The 19,350-nt window shown below is 41.6% G+C and overlaps 1 protein-coding gene across 1 annotated transcript in view; it reads right to left on the bottom strand.

Moving 5' to 3' along the window:
• Nucleotides 1-18,534, bottom strand: part of LOC123997526 (eukaryotic translation initiation factor 3 subunit E) — a 45,111-nt gene extending 26,577 nt beyond the window's left edge. Inside the window, exons 1-5 of the mRNA XM_046301863.1 lie at nucleotides 18,411-18,534; nucleotides 12,814-12,931; nucleotides 12,407-12,524; nucleotides 7,360-7,402; nucleotides 5,820-5,924 (exon numbers count right to left, since the gene is read on the bottom strand). Coding sequence (XP_046157819.1) covers nucleotides 5,820-5,924; nucleotides 7,360-7,402; nucleotides 12,407-12,524; nucleotides 12,814-12,931; nucleotides 18,411-18,500 — 474 coding nt within the window. The 5' untranslated portion in view covers nucleotides 18,501-18,534. The remainder of the gene's footprint in view (nucleotides 1-5,819; nucleotides 5,925-7,359; nucleotides 7,403-12,406; nucleotides 12,525-12,813; nucleotides 12,932-18,410) is intronic.
• Between the last annotated feature and the right edge of the window lie 816 nt (nucleotides 18,535-19,350).

Below are 19,350 nucleotides of genomic sequence, written 5' to 3'. Positions count from 1 at the left end.
TGATACGGCAACCGCTGCATTGCAGATGTTCCGCAATCCTTTCAGATTACCACCCTAACTAGGAGCACATTTGAAGCATATGTGAGCTTCTCCGTACAATATGCTAAAACATTGTTACTGTTATTTAATTAATGCTGCAACTCTTGAAAAATGTGCAGGGTGGCACACGGCCTTGGGAAGACAACACACACATCACTAAAGATGGACATAGCTTTGGCCCTACTCTGTAGTCAAGAAAGGAATGTGTCATTTAAAATTTAGCTCTGCCTAGTTCAAGCTACCACCTTGGTCCCTGTGGTTGTGACGTTTCTGGGGCAGGGTCAGCAGGTCAAAGGTCAGCTTGTCAGTAACATCTCCATACCACAATTACATGGTTCAGATTCTATCTAAAAGGCAATGGTTGAAGAAACATTGAGTTCACAACTCTGGGTTCAGATATTACTCCCTTAAAATAACTCAATTGGATATTTAATAATATAATATATGCCATTTAGCAGACGCTTTTATCCAAAGCGACTTACAGTCATGTGTGCATACATTCTACGTATGGGTGGTCCCGGGAATCGAACCCACTACCCTGGCGTTACAAGCGCCATGCTCTACCAACTGAGCTACAGAAGGACCCCTATTTAAATTAGCAGTTGCAATTGGAGAGAACATTGAAGATATACACGCAAAATGAGAGTAGATGGAATGGAGGGCACATCTAGCATCTTTGAGGGAAAACTCCACCGCTGTTCCTCAGACCTCCGGTCAATCCCCTCTTGCCTTCAGCCCCTCTCTGAATGGACATTAATGAAGTGTGTATGGTGCTACTACTTCTGGTGGTGGTTTGTGCAACATCTGATAACTTTGATCAATAAGGCTACAAGGAGAAGCATGCAGTAGAGGCAGAGTTACCAAAATGTCTTTCACTTAGAGTTCACCAACAGAGGTCCTGCTCCAGCCACAGAAACCTTGATGCACTGTGACCAGCAACAGCCTGGGTTTCTCAACACCATCTGGGAGGTGTTCATAATTTACGCCGAGCCAGGGTAATCCGTCTAGATAAATGACAGCGTTTGGATGCTTAATTTGATGGAAAAGGGCATCGAAGACCAATCTGTTAATGCCCTTAGGAAATGTCCCCGATTGGCTATCAAGCTTTAGAAAGAAAAAAGTCCTAACCAGATAAAAATGCTTTTCCAAAGTCTATGTCTGGTACATTGCCAGGACACTTCATTTCAGTTAGCTGTACAAACTGCATGTCTTGAGGAATGTTTCAATAACTTCTACAGCTTTTCAAGCATGTTAAAATATAATTGCGATAACCTCCTACCATTAACACAAAAGGAAAACCTTGCGTTGAATCATGCCATCTATAGTCTTCATACAACTCTTCCGTTATCACAGGCTAAATGCATTGATATATGAAATGATGCTAACAAGAAACAGTTGAAGGGATAGCCATCCTCAAAGTCACGAGTTCCTGTTTATTTGTTTTTACCTTTAACTAGGCAAGTCAGTTTAGAACAAATTCTTATTTAGAATGACTGCCTACACCAGCAAAACCTGGACCAATTGTGCTTAATCAAAGCTAGGCCTTCACCCTATGGCTCATGGGAACCGCCGGCCCACAGTAGCTTATGATAAACACCAAACGCAGTCAGTGACAAGAGTGAGGGCGGGTGCCTGCCGTAAGGCCACAGGTAACCTAGACGCAATCCACCACACCCCCTTCTTTCAGACAGCAGAGTGGACTATGAGACACGAATGATCCATGGATGGAGAAGGAAACCAGCTGGGATCTCTTAGTGATTGAGAAAAACATAATCAAGATAAAGGATTAATACCTATTTATATTACATACAACAGATAATTTCATACAACAGATAATTTCACCTAAGTGTTGTTTTACAAGGTCAGACATAGCAGTACAGCGCCCCTGGAGCAAATTATGGTGCCTTGCTAAAGGGCAAACAGATTTTCACCTCATCGGGTCGGGTATTCGAACGAGCAACCTTCCAGTTAGCGGCCCATCGCTCTAACCGCTAGGTTACCTGCCAGGCTACATGAAGACCATTAGGCTACACAGTAACTTTAAAATGAACTGCGACAAAAAGGGTGATCGGTGGAAAAGAATACTGGTAAGGAAAAAACAGGTGGGGAAAGTCAGCAGCAAGGTAGTCTTCCAGAGTAAAACACACAAAGAGGAGCAGAAGGCCATTCATCCACTCACAACAGTAGAGTCCTTTGATCATAAAACAAAACTTGGGACTGCTTTAAATTACTTTTTTTTTTTATTAAAAAGAGGCCTCATAAGAAAGATTAAGCATTATAATTTAGGAGAAAAACCAACCAGTGCCAATTTAAAGGTTGTTGTTTCATCGGTCTAAAAAAAGTATATATATAAAAAAAGTTTGTTTGTTTGTTTTTTCTGCCTTGGAAGTCCCTGCCTGCTAGGTTTGGCCGATCTCCATGTCATTATGGCAGCTTTCTACACACTGCCTGACATTCACTGGTGGCCACGCAACAATAGTTTCAATACCAGGGTTTTTCCAGCAGTTACCTAGAGTTTCCATTTGTTGGCGAAAAGAGGCACATTTTCACTTTACTGACCAGCAACAATAAATTTACTGTGCTGAAGAGCCGTCGGGACACTCAATCTTTATTCGCAACATCCAATACCTACATTCACTGATGCTATGAATAAGTTGCTCTTTTCGCGCTACGCCACACTGTAACAGAACCCGAGGCCTGGATTTTGCAAGCCTGGCTTCCTCCGTTTAATTGACTGGCTTTCCCACGTTTGATGACTTACGGAGCCTCACCTCTACCTTACAGGGGCAGTCTGAGAAAATGGGAGGTCCAAAACAATAGGGCAGCAGGTATTAAGTATAAAGACAGACATGTAGGCATTTTCTCCTCAAATATATATTTTTAAATAAATGAGCCTTTGGATTGTCAAGAGGCCGCGGCTATCTGGTAACAGTAACTGCCCTGGTTGAAATTTAAAATGAGGGGCTAATGATTTGAGGAGTAAATTCAAAACGGGAAAATAATCTACATAACTTATTTAGACTGAGCTAAAAACCATAAAGAACTGTGCGGAGAGGGAGCGCATCAATTGCATGCTTTTGATGTGGTGGTGGTGGGGGGGGTTGCTCATGTTTAATCAAGAGCCGCCATCATCTGGTCTTCAATGTCTCTCGCTAGCATACTTAAATGTGAGTGCATCACAGAATCAATCAACAACAACAAAAAAAGAGCCCAACTGCTTTGGGTTAAGAGGCGGTTCACAGAAAGTAGAGCTCGTTGCTCAGAGTCTCTGCTAAGCCTGTTTATCAGGAGAGGACACCAGCATCACCAATGTGCATGACCAGTCACAGACATCTTCACGACAGAGAGAGTATCAAATGTCAATTACAATGGGAAACCTAAGTTGGTTGTAATATTTGTCATTCTGATGAACTTGTAAAGTGTTGATTTTATTCTTTGCATTTTTCGAGACTGGCTTTGGCACAAGTCTTTGCTATACCCCAGATCTCAAATGACAAACGCAACCCCCCAAAAATAAAACAATTGAAAAATAAAACAATTGGTTGGTTGAAGGAATTACAGGACACTGATAGTAGAGACAAAATGGTAAACCCTGGCTTTGGAGTAACGATGGTGAAATCTACCACCAAAAACGTAGGCGAGTTTGATCATCAAATTTGCAAACAGCTTCACAAAAAACAACATTGGCTTCTGAAAGGGGGAACACAAGGTAATAGTAGTGATGGTGCATGGTCAGTGTGACCATAAAAACATACCTCAGACTAAAAGCACCAACACTGGGTCTGGTGGTTCCTACAGTAGAAATGAACCTCATTGGCCAACAGATTATTTTTGTTTGGAAATTAGGTTTGACGCCAAGGCTTTCTGAAGAACATTAGGCGACTTAACTCGTTAAAGTCAACGATAGCGCAAAAGGTCAGCCGAGCATTCAGACAATGAGTAGCCCTTAGATGCCACTGGTACTGGAGAGAGACTAACAAAGGCAGCACTGAAGATCTGGTGGCACCTTCCACTGAGGTCACAGGATGTCCATTCCCAGGACTTATCTAGTGTTACACCACTCTATTGTGACACAAAACACTCCTCTGGCCTCCCCTCTCAGTCAGGTTACCACCTCTCTTGGCCTAAGAGGTTTCCAACTCTTTACAGCAGTGCACACAGTCCTACTGCACCTTTCCCATTCTCTGTGTAGTTCATCTTTCACTGATTTCTGAGGGCAGCGGGAGAGAAGCCACAAACACCAGCGAAATGATCCCTTTGTTTGGAGGAAATAAGATGTACGCATGTGTAACAAGAATACTGCCAGTACTTTCAGTGAACTGTAATAACTATCCGCCCCAACCCTATTTGGTATTATCTGATTTCCAAAGCATTTTACTGCTGGTGAAAATGATTTAATCCCTCCTCCATGCACCACGGACTCTCGTATGTTAGCCAAAACAACAAAAAGGAAATACTGTGTATAGCCACACAGGTTGAGAAACGCAATGGAATTAGCGGCAAAACATTAAAAACCAGCAATGTTAACCGAAAATAGATTTGACCGGTCAAGCTCGGTCTATAGGTTCATTTTCATAATTTAGTGGAATTAAATTGGCACCGCATATAAAGTATAGTTAGAGAGGAATATTACCTAGCAGCTCCCCAGACAGCTGGTTGCCACTTGAAGCAAAATTCAGACCTTTGCATTTAGAAAAGGTGACCTTTGCATTTAGAGTGAAAAGAGAGTTGAGTCACTTAAACAGTATCGTATTTTCTGTTGGTCAAGTCAATTTTACTGTTTGGAACAAATCAACCGGGGTTAGTAGGCAAAAAAAATGTACATCCCTAATTCAAACAAGACAGGCCTAAATGAGTGGACTTTGTAAATGTATAGCCTAACTGGTAGGCCAGTTCTTTGTTTAGTAAACCTGTTCTCCCAGTCAGTTGATTATTTTTGAGTGTGCCTATTGTATGTAGGCATGTACACACTTTTTCAAAGCCCACCAGAACACGTTACGTAACTCATAAGCCTGACAAGGAGTTCTGGCTATCAGAGTTATCAAATCAATAAGTCGTCCACTGCAGCCCGCCCAGCGAGAGGACTAAAGAAAGATTATGAAGTCTGCTGCTGAACACTTGGCACAGTTAAAAATAAAAAAAATCCTACCCTTGTCCTTGAACGTCAACTCATCCTAATACTGAAGACGTGTGGAGAATTGAATGAGGGAATGATGGCAGCTTTTCACATGCAATTAACTGAGGGTGTTCTCTTCCACCTGCTAGCCCTTTGAAAAATTAAAGAACCTGGCCAAACAACCGAGCAGTGAAGTAGGAAATTCAATTTTTCATAACACGAGTCGAGCCAAAAAAGTATACATCAACGGAAACATTGTGTAAGTCCAAAAATGCAATGTTAAGTGGATGTATACTGCTCATAATTTATGGCGTTTGACACTGTCCACTGCCGGGGAAAAAAATAAAAATCACACGGAACAAGTGATTAATGCACAAAATGGGAGTCGTTCCTGAGAAACTAATACTTCTTAATGAAGCTTCAATCATCGTCTGTTTGCCCTTAAAGAGCTTGCTAATATATAGCACTGCCCAATAGTGTCCATTTGTCAGTGGTCCAGTTATTATTCCAAAAACTACGGATGAAGTTTCAAGGGTACAAATCTGTAATATATATATTTTTTTTAAGTCTCTAGATCTATTAACTTGCTGTGAACATCTAGCATCCAAGGTCACCAGTTTGATATTTCATAAGAGTACACTGAAATAAGGGGTACTAGACTTACCAGGACACGGAAGAAGTAGAGGTATTCGGCAGCCCCAGAGTAGTTTCCACACTCGTACTGGAACTTGGCATATCTGTACAGAGTGTCCAGGTACTCCTGACGGAACTGGAAGAGAAGAGGGCTGATCAATGGTTTCATCCAATAACTATTCAGAGCATAGCCACATGACACCAGCAATTGTTTATGATGACCATATTGTCAGCTTTCTCACAGGTCTCATGTAAGATTATAGTCCAAGATGAGAGCCATGGTGTTATATCCAGTCAATATGACAGATCACCACCACTGGGAACAGAGTGGCTGAACGAAGGAGGGCAATTCTAGAATCATGTTCGATTTCAGAGCCCATTCTGTTGGATTACCATCACTAATTATTGGGGTCAGCATGTAGCCGAGCAGTTCATATCTGTATTTATTATGGATCTGCTGCCTAGACCATTTACACAAGTGGGAGTGTTGCTGGTTCGAATCCCTGCTCAGACAGTAAAATATGGTGCAGAGTGCACGGTCAACCAGAGGTTTGCTGGTAACATCCTTGATACCGTTATCTGCTGTCGTGCACTTGAGCAATTTCACTGTGTAATTGTGTGTACAAGGAGCTCCATGTCAACATCCCATATGGACGGTCACAACATTACCATACGTAGGCCTATTTACTTCTGTCACCCATGGCTATTTGGGAAAAGACTTCAACAACCGACCTGAGCCCTATACTACAGATAAGGTATGAGGAGTCAACTTTGGTCAAGTCAGAGTTCAACTTGAGTTAAGTGGCTAACCTTTTAGCCAAGAAAAATTTCTATGAGTACAAATCCTTCAGAACGAACCTACTCTGGGGCAGGCTAACTCAGAGCCAACTCCATTTATCCTGAATCTAGTGTGAGCCACTAATTGAGGACCAATGAAATCAGATACCCTCGCAAAGAGTCATCCCCGCAAAGAGTCGTCCCCATCTTTACGCCGTAACAATGATAAATGTCCATTAGGTGGGTGGGGGCCGGGTACATGTTCATGGGGGGTAGAATATCTCTGAACGGTACACTCCTGCTAACTCAGGACATATCACAGCGTGCTGTCGTCCGTTTGGGAACCGAGGCCAGTCTCAGATGCAGTGTGGCTTTGACAGGCAGTGGTTGCGAGCCACTGCGAAGCGGAGGGAGACCGCCCTTTCCCACAGCCGAGTGGCCTTCGCGCTGCAGAGGTGCATTGAGGACAGAGTGCAGGTCAGCAGGGATGCCAGGGTGGGAGGATTCCGGGGAGGGGGGGTCATGCCAAATCTAGACAACCAGCATTTCTGCGGGTAGACCAATGTGTCTCGAGCTGTTCTGTATATTCTTAACAATTCACCACAGACTGTAAAATGTCCACAGATTTTTCTGCAAGCTGTAAAGCCCCTAAAAAAAATAGTTAAAGTTTTGGGAAGTCATTACATGTCTCCCTGCTTGGGCCTCCCCCCCCCTTCCCTAAATAGCAGGTTCACACAGGAGTCATGAGAAACGCAGTTTAGAAGTGAAATGTCAGCAAAGCAGTCCAAACTTACGCTGTGTTTCTCCGCCAGATAGTTAAAAAGGGCCTGTCCATCCCTGAAAAAAAAAAAAAAAGTATCACAGTTAGTGGCCTTGTTTCCTTAGAGTTGGCTGATGCAGGTTGGGTGTTGAGCCCCATTCAGGTGTACTTTTTCAATTTCTGGAATGTAGCAGGTCTAGAGTTCAGGGCAAATCAAGGGCCTTTCATTTTCAAGCTTTGAGCTGCACCTTTTGACCTTCAAGAGTCTGACAGGGAAGCAAAAGTACTTTTATTTTGTGTGAACATTCACAAGCTGTTTAAAACATTCATCTTCAACACTGACACCATTAAACTCATGGTCCAACAACCATTAGGGAGGGGGGGGTCCCTGACTTTACAAAACTGGAAATGCAGTCTTATTTAGAGTCAATCTATGGTTTTATATGCCATAAACTGAGTTGCCTTTCCAGTCTACATAGGGGAGGCATCAAAAACACACACTACATGACCATAATTATGTGGAAACATGCTCAACAAACATCTCATTCTAAAATCACAGGCATATATAGGAGTTGGTCCCCTATTTGCTGCTACAGCCTCCACTGTTCTGGGAAGGCTTTCCACTTAATATTCACCCACAAGAACATTAGTGAGGTCGGGCACTGATGATGTTGGGCAATTAGGCCAGTCACACACTTGATGTTCCAATTCAACCCAAAAGGTTTTTGATGGGGTTGAAGTCAGTGCACTGAGCAGGCCAGTTAAGTTCTTCCACAGTGAACTAGACAACCTGGCTTTTTCCACAGGCGCATTGTCACGCTGAAACAGGAAAGGGCCTTCCCCAAACTTGGAAGCACAGAATCTTCTAGAATGTCAGTATGCTGTAGAGTTAAGGACTCCCTTCACTGAAACTAAGGGGCCTAGCCCGAAACATGTGAAACAGCCCCAGACCATAATACCATATTACTCCTCCAACAAACTTGACAGTTGGCACTATGCAGTCGGGCAGGCAGCTGTTCTTCTGGCATCCTCCAAACCCAGATTTGTCCATCGAACTGCTTAATGGTGAAGCGCGATTCATCACTCCAGAGAACGCATTTCCACTGCTCCGGAGTCCAATGCTGGAGAGCTTCACCCACTCCATTCAACGCTTGGTATTGCTCGTGGTGATCTTAGGCTTGTGCGGCTGCTCGGCCATGGAAACCCCTCACGAACAGTTCTTGTGCAGACTTCGAGGCAGTTTGGAACTCAATGAGTGTTGGAACCGAGGACAGACAATTTTTACGCACTACATGCTTCAGCACTTGGCGGTCCTGTTCTGTGAGCCCTACCACTTCGTGGCTGAGCAGTTGTTGCACCTAGACATTTCCACTTCACAATAACAGCACTTAGTTGACCAGGGCAGCTGTAGCAGGGCAGAAATGTAACATCCTTGTTGGAAAGGTGTCATCCTATGATGGTGCCACGTTGATGGCGCCAAGTCACAGAGCTCTTCAGTAAGGCCAGTCTACTGCAAATGTTTGTCTATGGAGATTACATGGCTGTGCATTCGATTTTATACACCTGTCAGCAAAGGGTGGGGTGAACTAGCCGAACAAAGTAATTTGAAGGGGTGCTCAGATATATGTATACACCCCCCACGGAAAGTACTCAGACCCCTTGACACCGTTTCATTACAGCCTTAATCTTAAATACCCCATAATAACAAAGCGAAAACAGGTAGACTTTTTTGCAAAAGTTTTTATTTGATTTTAAATAGGTATTCTGACCCTTTGCTATAAGACTCGAAATTGAGCTCAGGTGCATCCTGTTTCCATTGACCATCCTTAAGATGTTCCTACAAATTAGAGTCTACCTGTGGTATATTCAATTGATTGGCATGATTTGGAAAGGCACACCTCTCTATATAAATGTCCCACAGTTGTCAGAGCAAAAACCAAGCCATGAGGTTGAAGGAAATGTCCGTAGAGCTCAGAGATAAGATTGTGTCGAGGCACAAATCCGGGGAAGGGTACCAAATCCGGGGAAGGGTACCAAAAAATGTCTAACACTGAAGATTCACAAGAACAGTGTCCTCCATTAGGGATGTACCGACATGTTTTAGTCGATACCAATATCCAGTATTTTACGTGCCCAAAAACACCAATATGTAAAAGAAATTGTATCCTTATAAGCATTGTAGAACAGTTAAATAGTTAACACACAGCGGTCAAAGGCGCTGCATGTCACTACAGTCCTTGGTTCAAATCCAGCAAGTATCACATCCGGGCGTGATTGGGAGTCCCATATGGCGGAGCACAATTGGCCCAGCATTGTCCGGGTTCGGCCATCGTAAATAAGAATATGTTCTTAACTGACTTGCGTAGTTAAATGTTACACAAAAAGTTACTTTGTTGGCATTTTACACGTCCCCATTACCGGTAAAACATAATCAAAAACCCATTCCTTTCACTGAGTGTGCTGTTTCGTTGGTAATTTGTTCAGTCCTTTCATTCTCAGCCAGGATTTCATCATACATGTGAAACAGTGAAGTTTCAGCTCTGTCTGTCCGTGGCCCCTCTTCCTCTGTGCGCATGGTCACAGTGTCAGTTTCTATCTTGTCCAGCGGTGTATGTAACAATTCACGTATACCCTTTGTCTGCATCGAAGTAGTGGTCCTTGTACATAGCATTGAGCATGGTGGCAACAGTAAAGAGGCTCAGAGAGAATGACACCGAATCGCTTGTTCACAGCCTCAAGTACTTTCCCAAATTTATTGCAGACATACTGTGGGGTTATGTTGAGCAGGCATTTCAATGCCATGGTAGGGTATCACTTTGGCTGCAGACGTAGTTGATTAGCTTATTTTGAGTCAGTTGTACAAATGGTGCTTGGAGTGTGTTCATGTTTCAAACAAGTTCTCAAATGCCATTGAAAATGGCAGCAGCAGGATGAGAACCAGCACATCCGAGCATGCAATACGGCTTTCCTCAGTATGAAATCTCGTCGATCCACTGTGCTGTCAGACTCAGCATGCTCATGGTGCTGAAGTCGCTGGTCCAAATGTCAGTCGTGAAGCAAATTGCAATGGCACCCATAGCAAGTATGGTCAATCTTCCAATGATATGCCTACAAATAAGTCACAATGCTGCAGACACCTTGGGGAAACGACAGAAAGTGTAGGCTCATTCCTTGCGCATTCACAGCCATATAAGGAGACATTGGAACAAAGCGCATTCAAAATCTGGGGCATTTCCTGTTTGACATTTCATCTTGGTTTCACCTGTAGCACCAGTTCTGTGGCACTCACAGATAATATCTTTGCAGATTTGGAAACGTCAGAGTGTTTTCTTTCCAAAGCTGTCAATTATATGCATAGTCGAGCATCTTTGTGACAAAATATCTGGTTTAACAGGAACGTTTTTTTATCCAAAAATTAAGAGTGCCCCCTATATCGAAGAGGTTAATTAACAAACATTTAACATCTTCTGGCTTCCACACAGCTTAACCTATTTTGTATTGCCTTAACCTGGGCATCATTCAAAAATGATAATGTATAATTCACAAGAAAAAGGCTAATATTTTCACCCATCATACTATTTGATTTAATCTTGTCTATACATATAAATTACTTTCCTAGTTAAAAGGTTTTTCTTTTTATTGTTTGAAATGTGTTTTGATTTAGAATGGACCATTATCATGCACCCGACTTAAAACAGGGGCAAAAAAAATACATGTCATCTGTGCACTTAAATAGCGAACGCTTTTCCTGTGGTTCATTTTCATCCCAGCCAGGTAGGCAATACACCTGTTGTAAAGAAAGCAATGTGCTTAATATTAGGAAAGTTGAGAAATAAGTAGTAGGCTTCGCCTTTAGAAAGCTGGTGGGATCCTTTTTTATAGAAGCCATCACTGTTTTCTCACAATTACATAGCCTATAGAAATGTTGAGCAACAGGAGTCCTCATGAAGTGTTCGATTCGATGTCAGAGTGATGAGGCAATAGTGCCGAGTACCAGGCAATTAGCAAGTTTGGTAGGCTACGAATGACCATCAGCAGCATCAGAGCTTGGAGAAGCGTAATTACTGTGACTAAGCGGCCACATGGAATTTGACTGCCTTCATGACTGCCGGTGTGGTGGTAATATGGTCACCGTAACAGCCCTAGTCTTCACCAAGACCCCAGGTTCTCACATCCACAACTGCCTTGCAAGATACAGGAACAATGGCAAGAAACACCACATATCCAAATGTAAAGATCTACATTGTGCCTTAAACCCTTTCAAAAGAGACAGCATTATATTACTAGCACCAACTTTGGGACCAAAAAGAACAAAGAAGCAATGGAAATTGACAAACTCAAGATCCATGTAATTGTTTAATTTCCTTAACCCATCATCAGAAACAAGGCAATAATCCAGAAAGTGAGTGACAGAATTTGGCTAGGCCTAAATGATATTTGCTTCCTGGAGATTTTAAGTTGAGGGCAGGCCTCCTATTAAGCATGTTGGCAAACAGTGCACCTAAGACAATTCGGAATTGAAAATAGCTGTAGCACAAAAAGTTAGAAGTTACATTCACAAGGCTTCAAATTCCCATTACAATGGTCAGTAGAAGATGCCTGCTTTGATAAACAAACATGTCTCAAAACCAAACCTTTAATAAACAATTCAAGATTGGCAAGTGGATGAAAAGTGTCCTTTGACGAACTGAACTCACTCCTGCCAAGAAGCCAAGTAAAGAATGAGGACTTGAATTTAACCAAACTATTTTAATTACGGCAAAGTCAGCGCCATTCTTAACATTCACCGCAGCATTGTGTATCGGTCTCCTCGTCTGCTGAGTTAATGTAACCCTAAAGCAACTCCAGGGAAATTGATCCAAAAAGTAGGCATATAATTTTTTTGGATTACCATCTCAATTTAACACCACTTGATTCATTCATTAAGCCTGCAAAGTCAGACAGCAAGACCACTACTCTGGGAAATCATGAATTGCAAAAAATAAAAAAGGCATTGTCCATGATTGACCATCTATAAAATGCAAACGACAACTTCAAAACCATCCATTGGTTAAATAGTGGGACAGGAGGATCAAACTCACCTGGTTGACTGCATCTGTTTTGTGGTCTCTGGGTCCTCAAACATCTTCACAATGGGCTCCGTCTCACCCTGCAGCTGCTTCAGCTGAGCCACCACAGTGATCCTCTTCTCCTTTAGGGCTTCACATGGACAGAGAGAAACCATTAGAGGCTTTGACCAAGGCAATACCCGGGAGAATACCATTACATCCAACATTAAAGATTTGTGTCTGTTTATACTAGTTTTTGGAACAGGGTTGTATTAAGCATGACTAAAATGTGAGGGGGATGGTGTGCAATCAGTTTTCACCGCCATCTTGTGATTTATTGATGAAACAGTGTAATCACTGAACAATACATAATCATCACTGTACAGCTTTCTTTAAAAAAAATGTTAGGAGGTAGACTACGCAGTGTGCAGGGTACTTACTGGCGGGGATCTCTTTCTCAGGGAAGAGGTTTTTGTGAACATCCATGGCAAAGTCCACCATGTTGGTCTCGCTAAGGAGATCCAATTTTCCATGAAGCAGTTCCTTCTCATTGTAGATCTGAAAGTGGAAATAGTTAAAGGGGTAAATGGGGTTATTTTGTCATGTACAGTTTCAAATTCTTCACTTTATCTACCCAGTTTAAGAGAACTGCTGACAACGACAAGTTCAGGAGTTCAGCTACTAAGCTGACTAACAAAGTTAGAAAACATGTTTAAGCTGTAATGGATGCCTGGTTGTTAAAAGGCACCCAGAGGGCAATGCCACCCTAATTTTGAAGCAATTCCTGCCCTAGAGGGTAAATGCCCTTTGGTTAAAAGCTACCTGTAAATATTCACGAATTGGAGCTGGGAAAGAATGCTGTGGTGATTTCCACACAGAGTGGAGAAACATTAACAAATAGATTACTGTTAGTGTAGCTAGCTAGCATGCGAACCTTAGCTAGACATCTTGCTAATTGTATCTAGCTAGCTAACATTCTCAGTTGCTCGTTTAAAAAAATTATACTTTTTCTTTTTAAATACACCGTATACAAAAGATTAACCAGCTGTCTAGGCTGAAATCTTTGCCACAGATGGAAACTAGCATCTTTGACTTCACCATCAATTGTGATTCTCTTGGCCTCTTCAATAAGAGACATGCATTTTTTTTTTTACATTACACTGCACACGGTGCAACCTTTGGTAGGTAGGTTGCAGTACAGCAAATCAAAATCAGCTCATGGTTCTCAAAGGGGAAGTGAACTGATAGGCATCAATGACTGATGCACATCGCAAATACCTTGAGGAGCATCGGACACGAAACACCAATACAGATTTAACAGGCCAACAAAATAGATACAAGTTCCTTTAATTTATTTTGCGGGTGCCTGTTCATTATAAGATAGACACTTGTGGTTTAGCTGCACCAATCAAAGCGGCGAAGCATGTCGTGAAGCAATAGTTTAGTGGTCAAAACCATTCATCTTGGGGCGACCAGGGGATCAGGGTTGTAAAAAGCAATCATATCACGCATTTATAAAATGGTCATATATGTTTGAGGAATACAGAGCAGCAAAATAATAAATGGATACTTTACCAAACAAGTTTACACCCCTTATTGCTCCATGGCTAAGGCGGCCAAGTGCATGCTACTTCAAAAAGCATTTTGCTCAGTTGCAACTTGAAGATTAAGAACTTGCAGGTGTTGCTGATTAATAAAAACAATGCCATGCTGGTGGGTGGTAACATTCAAATAAAACCAAAGACCAGAAAATTAACATGGACTGAAAAATATTAGCACATCATATCATGGGAGAAACACAGAAAAAAATCTCATGTCCCCACTTCGGATTTCCCACTTCAAGCCCAAATAAATCATACTTTGACTAAAAACAATAACTTACATTTTAAGAGCTGTCCACACCAAGGACCACAATTATATTATTTTTGTTATAATAATTCAAATGAACAGGAGAGTTCACACAACTACAATAAGAATTGAGAACGATAATGATAGCCATCATTTGGATCCACTTTCAGAGTGATTTTTTCCCTGTCCCTCCAACGACAAAACAATGACAACCAATCAAAAACGGCTTCTATTTTTTTTATTATATTTCACCTTTATTTAACCAGGTAAGCTAGCTGAGAACAAGTTCCCATTTACAACTGCGACCTGGCCAAGATAAAGCATAAAATTTAAGTGTTCTTGGTTCTTGCTGCACGAGGCTGCCCGGAGAGGAGATGAAGCGGAGCGCACCGTATGCTTTCCTGAATAACTGAGCATATTTGTGGACACATTAATTCTAGTACGATTTGGTAGACTGAGCCACGACAAACAGAAGGCCATATTTTCCGATGATAACCCCATCTGTTAACGCCGATACATCCTGACAAAATACACATTATGACTGTCCTGCTAATATGCCTTTCTGGACCTGGTAAAATCTTAAAATATCTAGCTTCTTACTTCAGCTACAAATCTCTAGCCTCTTTTCCAGCTGTTTCCGTGCACAATACGCTATTCAAGCCTCTCCGCTATTCCTCTTAACGTGTAATCTCAGGAAAAGCCATAGGATATTTATTTGTTTAATTGTTTATACTAAGCCTAACAGCCTCTCTTGAGTGAAGGAGGCTTGCCCTTGCTAAATGTAAAATAGTCCTAGGCCAAATGAACTGTCGCATAGGTCAGACATGAGCACAGCGAAAAAGAGCCAAACAAATGGACAGTCATTCGAAAAATGGAATTCACTTGCAAACCAAGCTTTAGTGGCTAAACTGTTTTTGCCCCATTACTAAATTTAAATATGAGTTTCTATATAACATTGTGGCGAAATCTGCTCGGAGCCTTCACCGTGCACTGCCACTTTAAGAGCGCATGAGCAGTAAGGAAGGAGGAAATAAAGAGAGCTCTTCAGCTCTTTGGGGAGGGGCTCTTGGGTGGCGCGACAGTTTGATTGTGTGTGCTGCAGAAGTTTTGTTTGTTTTCCGCGTTTCTAGTTTATAAAGTATTTAACTCAATCATCGGTGTGATCGCTTTAGATCGTGGTTGTTTTTGTTTGGGACCACGCCAGTTATGGATCGCATGGATTAGTAGCAACATTGTTGCGAAGCTTTACAAACAAACCAACAAACCATCGGACAGTCATACATCAGCAGGCCTGAAGACCACAGCTAAGATTTATCTTTTTCTCTCTCTTTCTCTTCCCTCTCATTCCAGTGCTTTACCCTGCAACAGACTATTTTTTTTAAATGCACTTCCCATTGAAGTTCATTAGAGCTGGACTTAATTCCCTGCCAGAAGTATTTGGATGGACATTTTAGTAGGTTACTTGCAAGTTGTATATTATGTGAACTGTATTGAGGTGGGATGTACTAATGACATGTGGCCGAGAAGACTGGACATTAAGGCCTTTGTTGTGTCGATGAACACCCCCCACATTCATACCCTCTGCACTCATCCACTAGAAAATACAGATTATTGCAAATCCTATGTTGACGACTGGGTTCGTTCTTGTATGAAGTTGCTGTTGAATTGCTCTGCCATTATTAGTATTAGTATTATTGTATGAGGTATTCTTGTTTGGGTTACCCCTGTGCTGTGATGTGGATTTCATATGGTGTGTATTCTCTTTTCTCTCCACTGGCTATCTGGTAAACAGGCTACACCCTAGGCAGTCTCTTCAGCTGATGTGTGTGGGTCTGGTAGTGGTACTCTCTATTCTACTCTTTTCCTTTCGGCATGGTTAATACCTGCCTGGCGCCCGAACAATCTTTCTTTACCCCTCTCTAAAAAATACCGCTACAACATGTACATTGAAGTATTATGTGCAGTTGTGACTAAGAACACACCCTGAAGCACTGAAGTCTTGATATGAATGATAAATAATCTGCTGCCCGTTTCATAATATTACCTTATGTCCCAGCTGCTTGCCATAGTTGAAGTAATCACACACAAAGGCCTTATTTTTAGGCATTTTTCACCCTGCCAGCTCCTATTGGTTCTATTGAGTACCAACTCTCCTTCCGAACGTTCTATTCCCAGCCTAATGTTCGACGTCACAATGCCTGCTTTGCCATTGTTGACAATGGGACCTGCTGGTTGTTAAAATGTAAACAAATTACTTGTGGAACTCTGTCGTCCCATTGTTTCCTATAGGGAAATATATGCATGTCTTTCTATTTCTTGCAATGTGTATGGATATTGGATATTTTCAAATTTTACACCATTTTAAACATTAGAATCCCATTCTGATTATGTAAGGCTGTGCAGCATACTGTCACCAAATGCTAGCAACAAAATACCTTTTGCCCTTGGAACGCCGAGCTCCCCCCATTGTTTTCCTATGGAAAGGAAGCCGGTATATTTCGCAAAATCTCGCAATGCGTATAATTCAATTATTTTCTACCTTCTTGCCCTTTGATGTTGTCTGTGCCCAATAACATTTGTATCGTATTGTGCTGCTACCATGTTGTGTGGTCATGTGTTGCTGCCTTGCTATGTTGTCTCAGGTCTCCATGTAGTGTTGTCGCTTTTGCCGTGATGTGTTTTGTCCTATTTATAATACCACCACCATCCCAGCAGGAGGCCTTTTGCAGGCTGTCATTGTAAATAAGAATTTGTTCTTAACCGACTTGCCTAGTTAAATAAAGGTCAAATAGAATGCAGATATAAGCTCACTTGGCACAATCGAGGTGTGGATGTTTAAAGGAGCGCCAAGTCTAGGTCCAATAGGCTTCTAAACAGCTTCCATAAGCCATAAGACTCCTGTACAGCAGGTCAAATGGCTACCCAGACCATTTGCAGTGCACCCCCACCCCACTTCTACACTCTTATTACTGATGCATAGTCACTTTAATAACTCTACCTACATGAACATACTACCTCAAATAACCAGTGCCCCCCTGTATATAGTCTTGCTATTGTTATTTCACTGATGCACTTTAATTACGTCTTACTTTTACCTCTTATTCTTAACTGTATTTTTTAAAACTGCATTGTTGGTTAGGGGCTCATAAGTCAGCATTTCACTCTAAGGTCTAATACATTCGGAGTATGTGACTAACATCTGATGCTTACCTTCTACACGAGTTATTATTTTTCAGTTTAGTCCTAAACAGATTGTGGTAATATAAAAAGGGATCATTTTAGGCGTAACGGAACTCTGAACGTCACTCCAGTTATAACAGACTCCGCGAACGTTCATTTGCTATGAACTCGCGAAAGTGTTCCAGCTTAGCCAACGTTCTTCGCCCATTTTTCAGCATTGGATGAATTTTGACTCGTTCTATTGTCCAACCTACCGCTGGCGTGGATGCTCGCAAAGTTTTATAGCTATGTATAATTTATAGTTCTTGGTGTGAATAGCCATTGACTTAAATCGTTGTGCAACGTCATGGGTAAGCTCTGGTCATCGTGAATTTCTGTTATTGCCTTGTGGTGAAGTTACTTTAAGGCATACCTAGTGTTTATAGTTAACGTTACCTAGAAAGGTTGATGACTAGTTAACGTTACTAACTAACAATAAGAGTTAACGCGTTTGCTAGTTGAAAAGGACACTAGTTAAATACATTCTCGAGACGAAGATCTAGCTAGCATCTAGGAGTCATGTAACTAAGATCTTCATATATATCAATGTTAAAGTAAAAGCACAATACATGTAGCAAGCGTTTGTATACTAGACTAGCCAGAAAACTTGTTTAATTTAAGATGCAGACGACAGTAAACCCGGTTAACGTTTGGCAACTAACTACTGTAAGCCTAAGTTTTAAAATAAAGTTAGCTAGTTTATGTAGCGCGCTGCAGTTAACGCTAGGCCATACGTTAATATAAAGCAAACTGACACCCAACAAAGCGTTTACTAGATCACATATATAGCTAGCTAACAGAAGAAACATATGCTAGTTAGCAAGCTAGCTTGTGCTGCTGGACCTGAAACAGCGCGAGGCCCCAATTCATGGGCGACTCTTTCACGCACGTGGTATTAACATGAGTTATCTACACACTTCTACCGAAAATCTAGATTGTATGTGCAACCTAACATAACACACGCATTTACCTCTTTGACAGAAAGGAATTCCAGCAAAGGAAAGACGAGATGTCTGTCCAAAAAATGGGCAATTTTGGTGGTGAGGTCGTACTCCGCCATTTTCACTGCGAGAGGGGAGGAAGTAGACGCGAGAACGTGTTACGTAAATGACCAATCAGCGTCACTTTCCGCTTCAGTACCTGCACGGATTGGTCATATTGATAACAATTATACTATTTTAATGAGCATAACGACGATTATGACCATGTCTAATTATACTGTACATTATCTGACCTGGCTGTTCCAACAAAGCGAATTGGAGGCATATTGTAGCATTCAAGATTAATTGTAGCGTTCAAGATTCACATTCAATGTTTTTTTTCTTGGACAGTTTCGTAGACAATATAAAAATAAATGAGTGGATTAAGTAGCCTTCAACTAATAAAACAAATGTCCAACACTGATAAAGTACCTCGCGGGTCAGTGCAAACACTGTCTCACAATTTTCAAGTCCTAATTTAGTCTATTTATTTTGAATTGTTCCTGATAATGGCATGTGCATGAAAGCATTTGCTCCTAATTAGACCTTGCAATTAGCTTATTATTAAGTTATCCCTTTGGCAACCAATTTGTTAATATTGTTTCACTTTTGTTGTGAGTGTACAACTCCTTCTCTTGTGACTCACAGGGCTGTCTCATGAAGATGTTGTATAATGTGGTGTGCACTACGTGCACGCTCATATGGAAATGTATATTCAGCTTTTCTCCTGCATAGGCCCACTCAAAAGAAAGCATGACTGTGTAGTAAACCATTCAAGACTACCATAATTTCACTGTAGTGTTGATTCTTTGCCAAGTGAAAACATTGGGCCTCCCTAGAACCCACCAGTATTTCTCCAACAGAGAAGTATCTAATAGAGTTCACCAAGCTCAAAGACTGTGACTCTTCACAAGGAAATAAAGCACATGG

The sequence above is a fragment of the Oncorhynchus gorbuscha genome, linkage group LG15 (assembly GCF_021184085.1).
Source record: "Oncorhynchus gorbuscha isolate QuinsamMale2020 ecotype Even-year linkage group LG15, OgorEven_v1.0, whole genome shotgun sequence".
Classification (NCBI taxonomy): Eukaryota; Metazoa; Chordata; class Actinopteri; order Salmoniformes; family Salmonidae; genus Oncorhynchus; species Oncorhynchus gorbuscha.
Note: the sequence above shows the minus strand (reverse complement) of the source record. Positions and strands in the feature narration are given on the sequence as shown.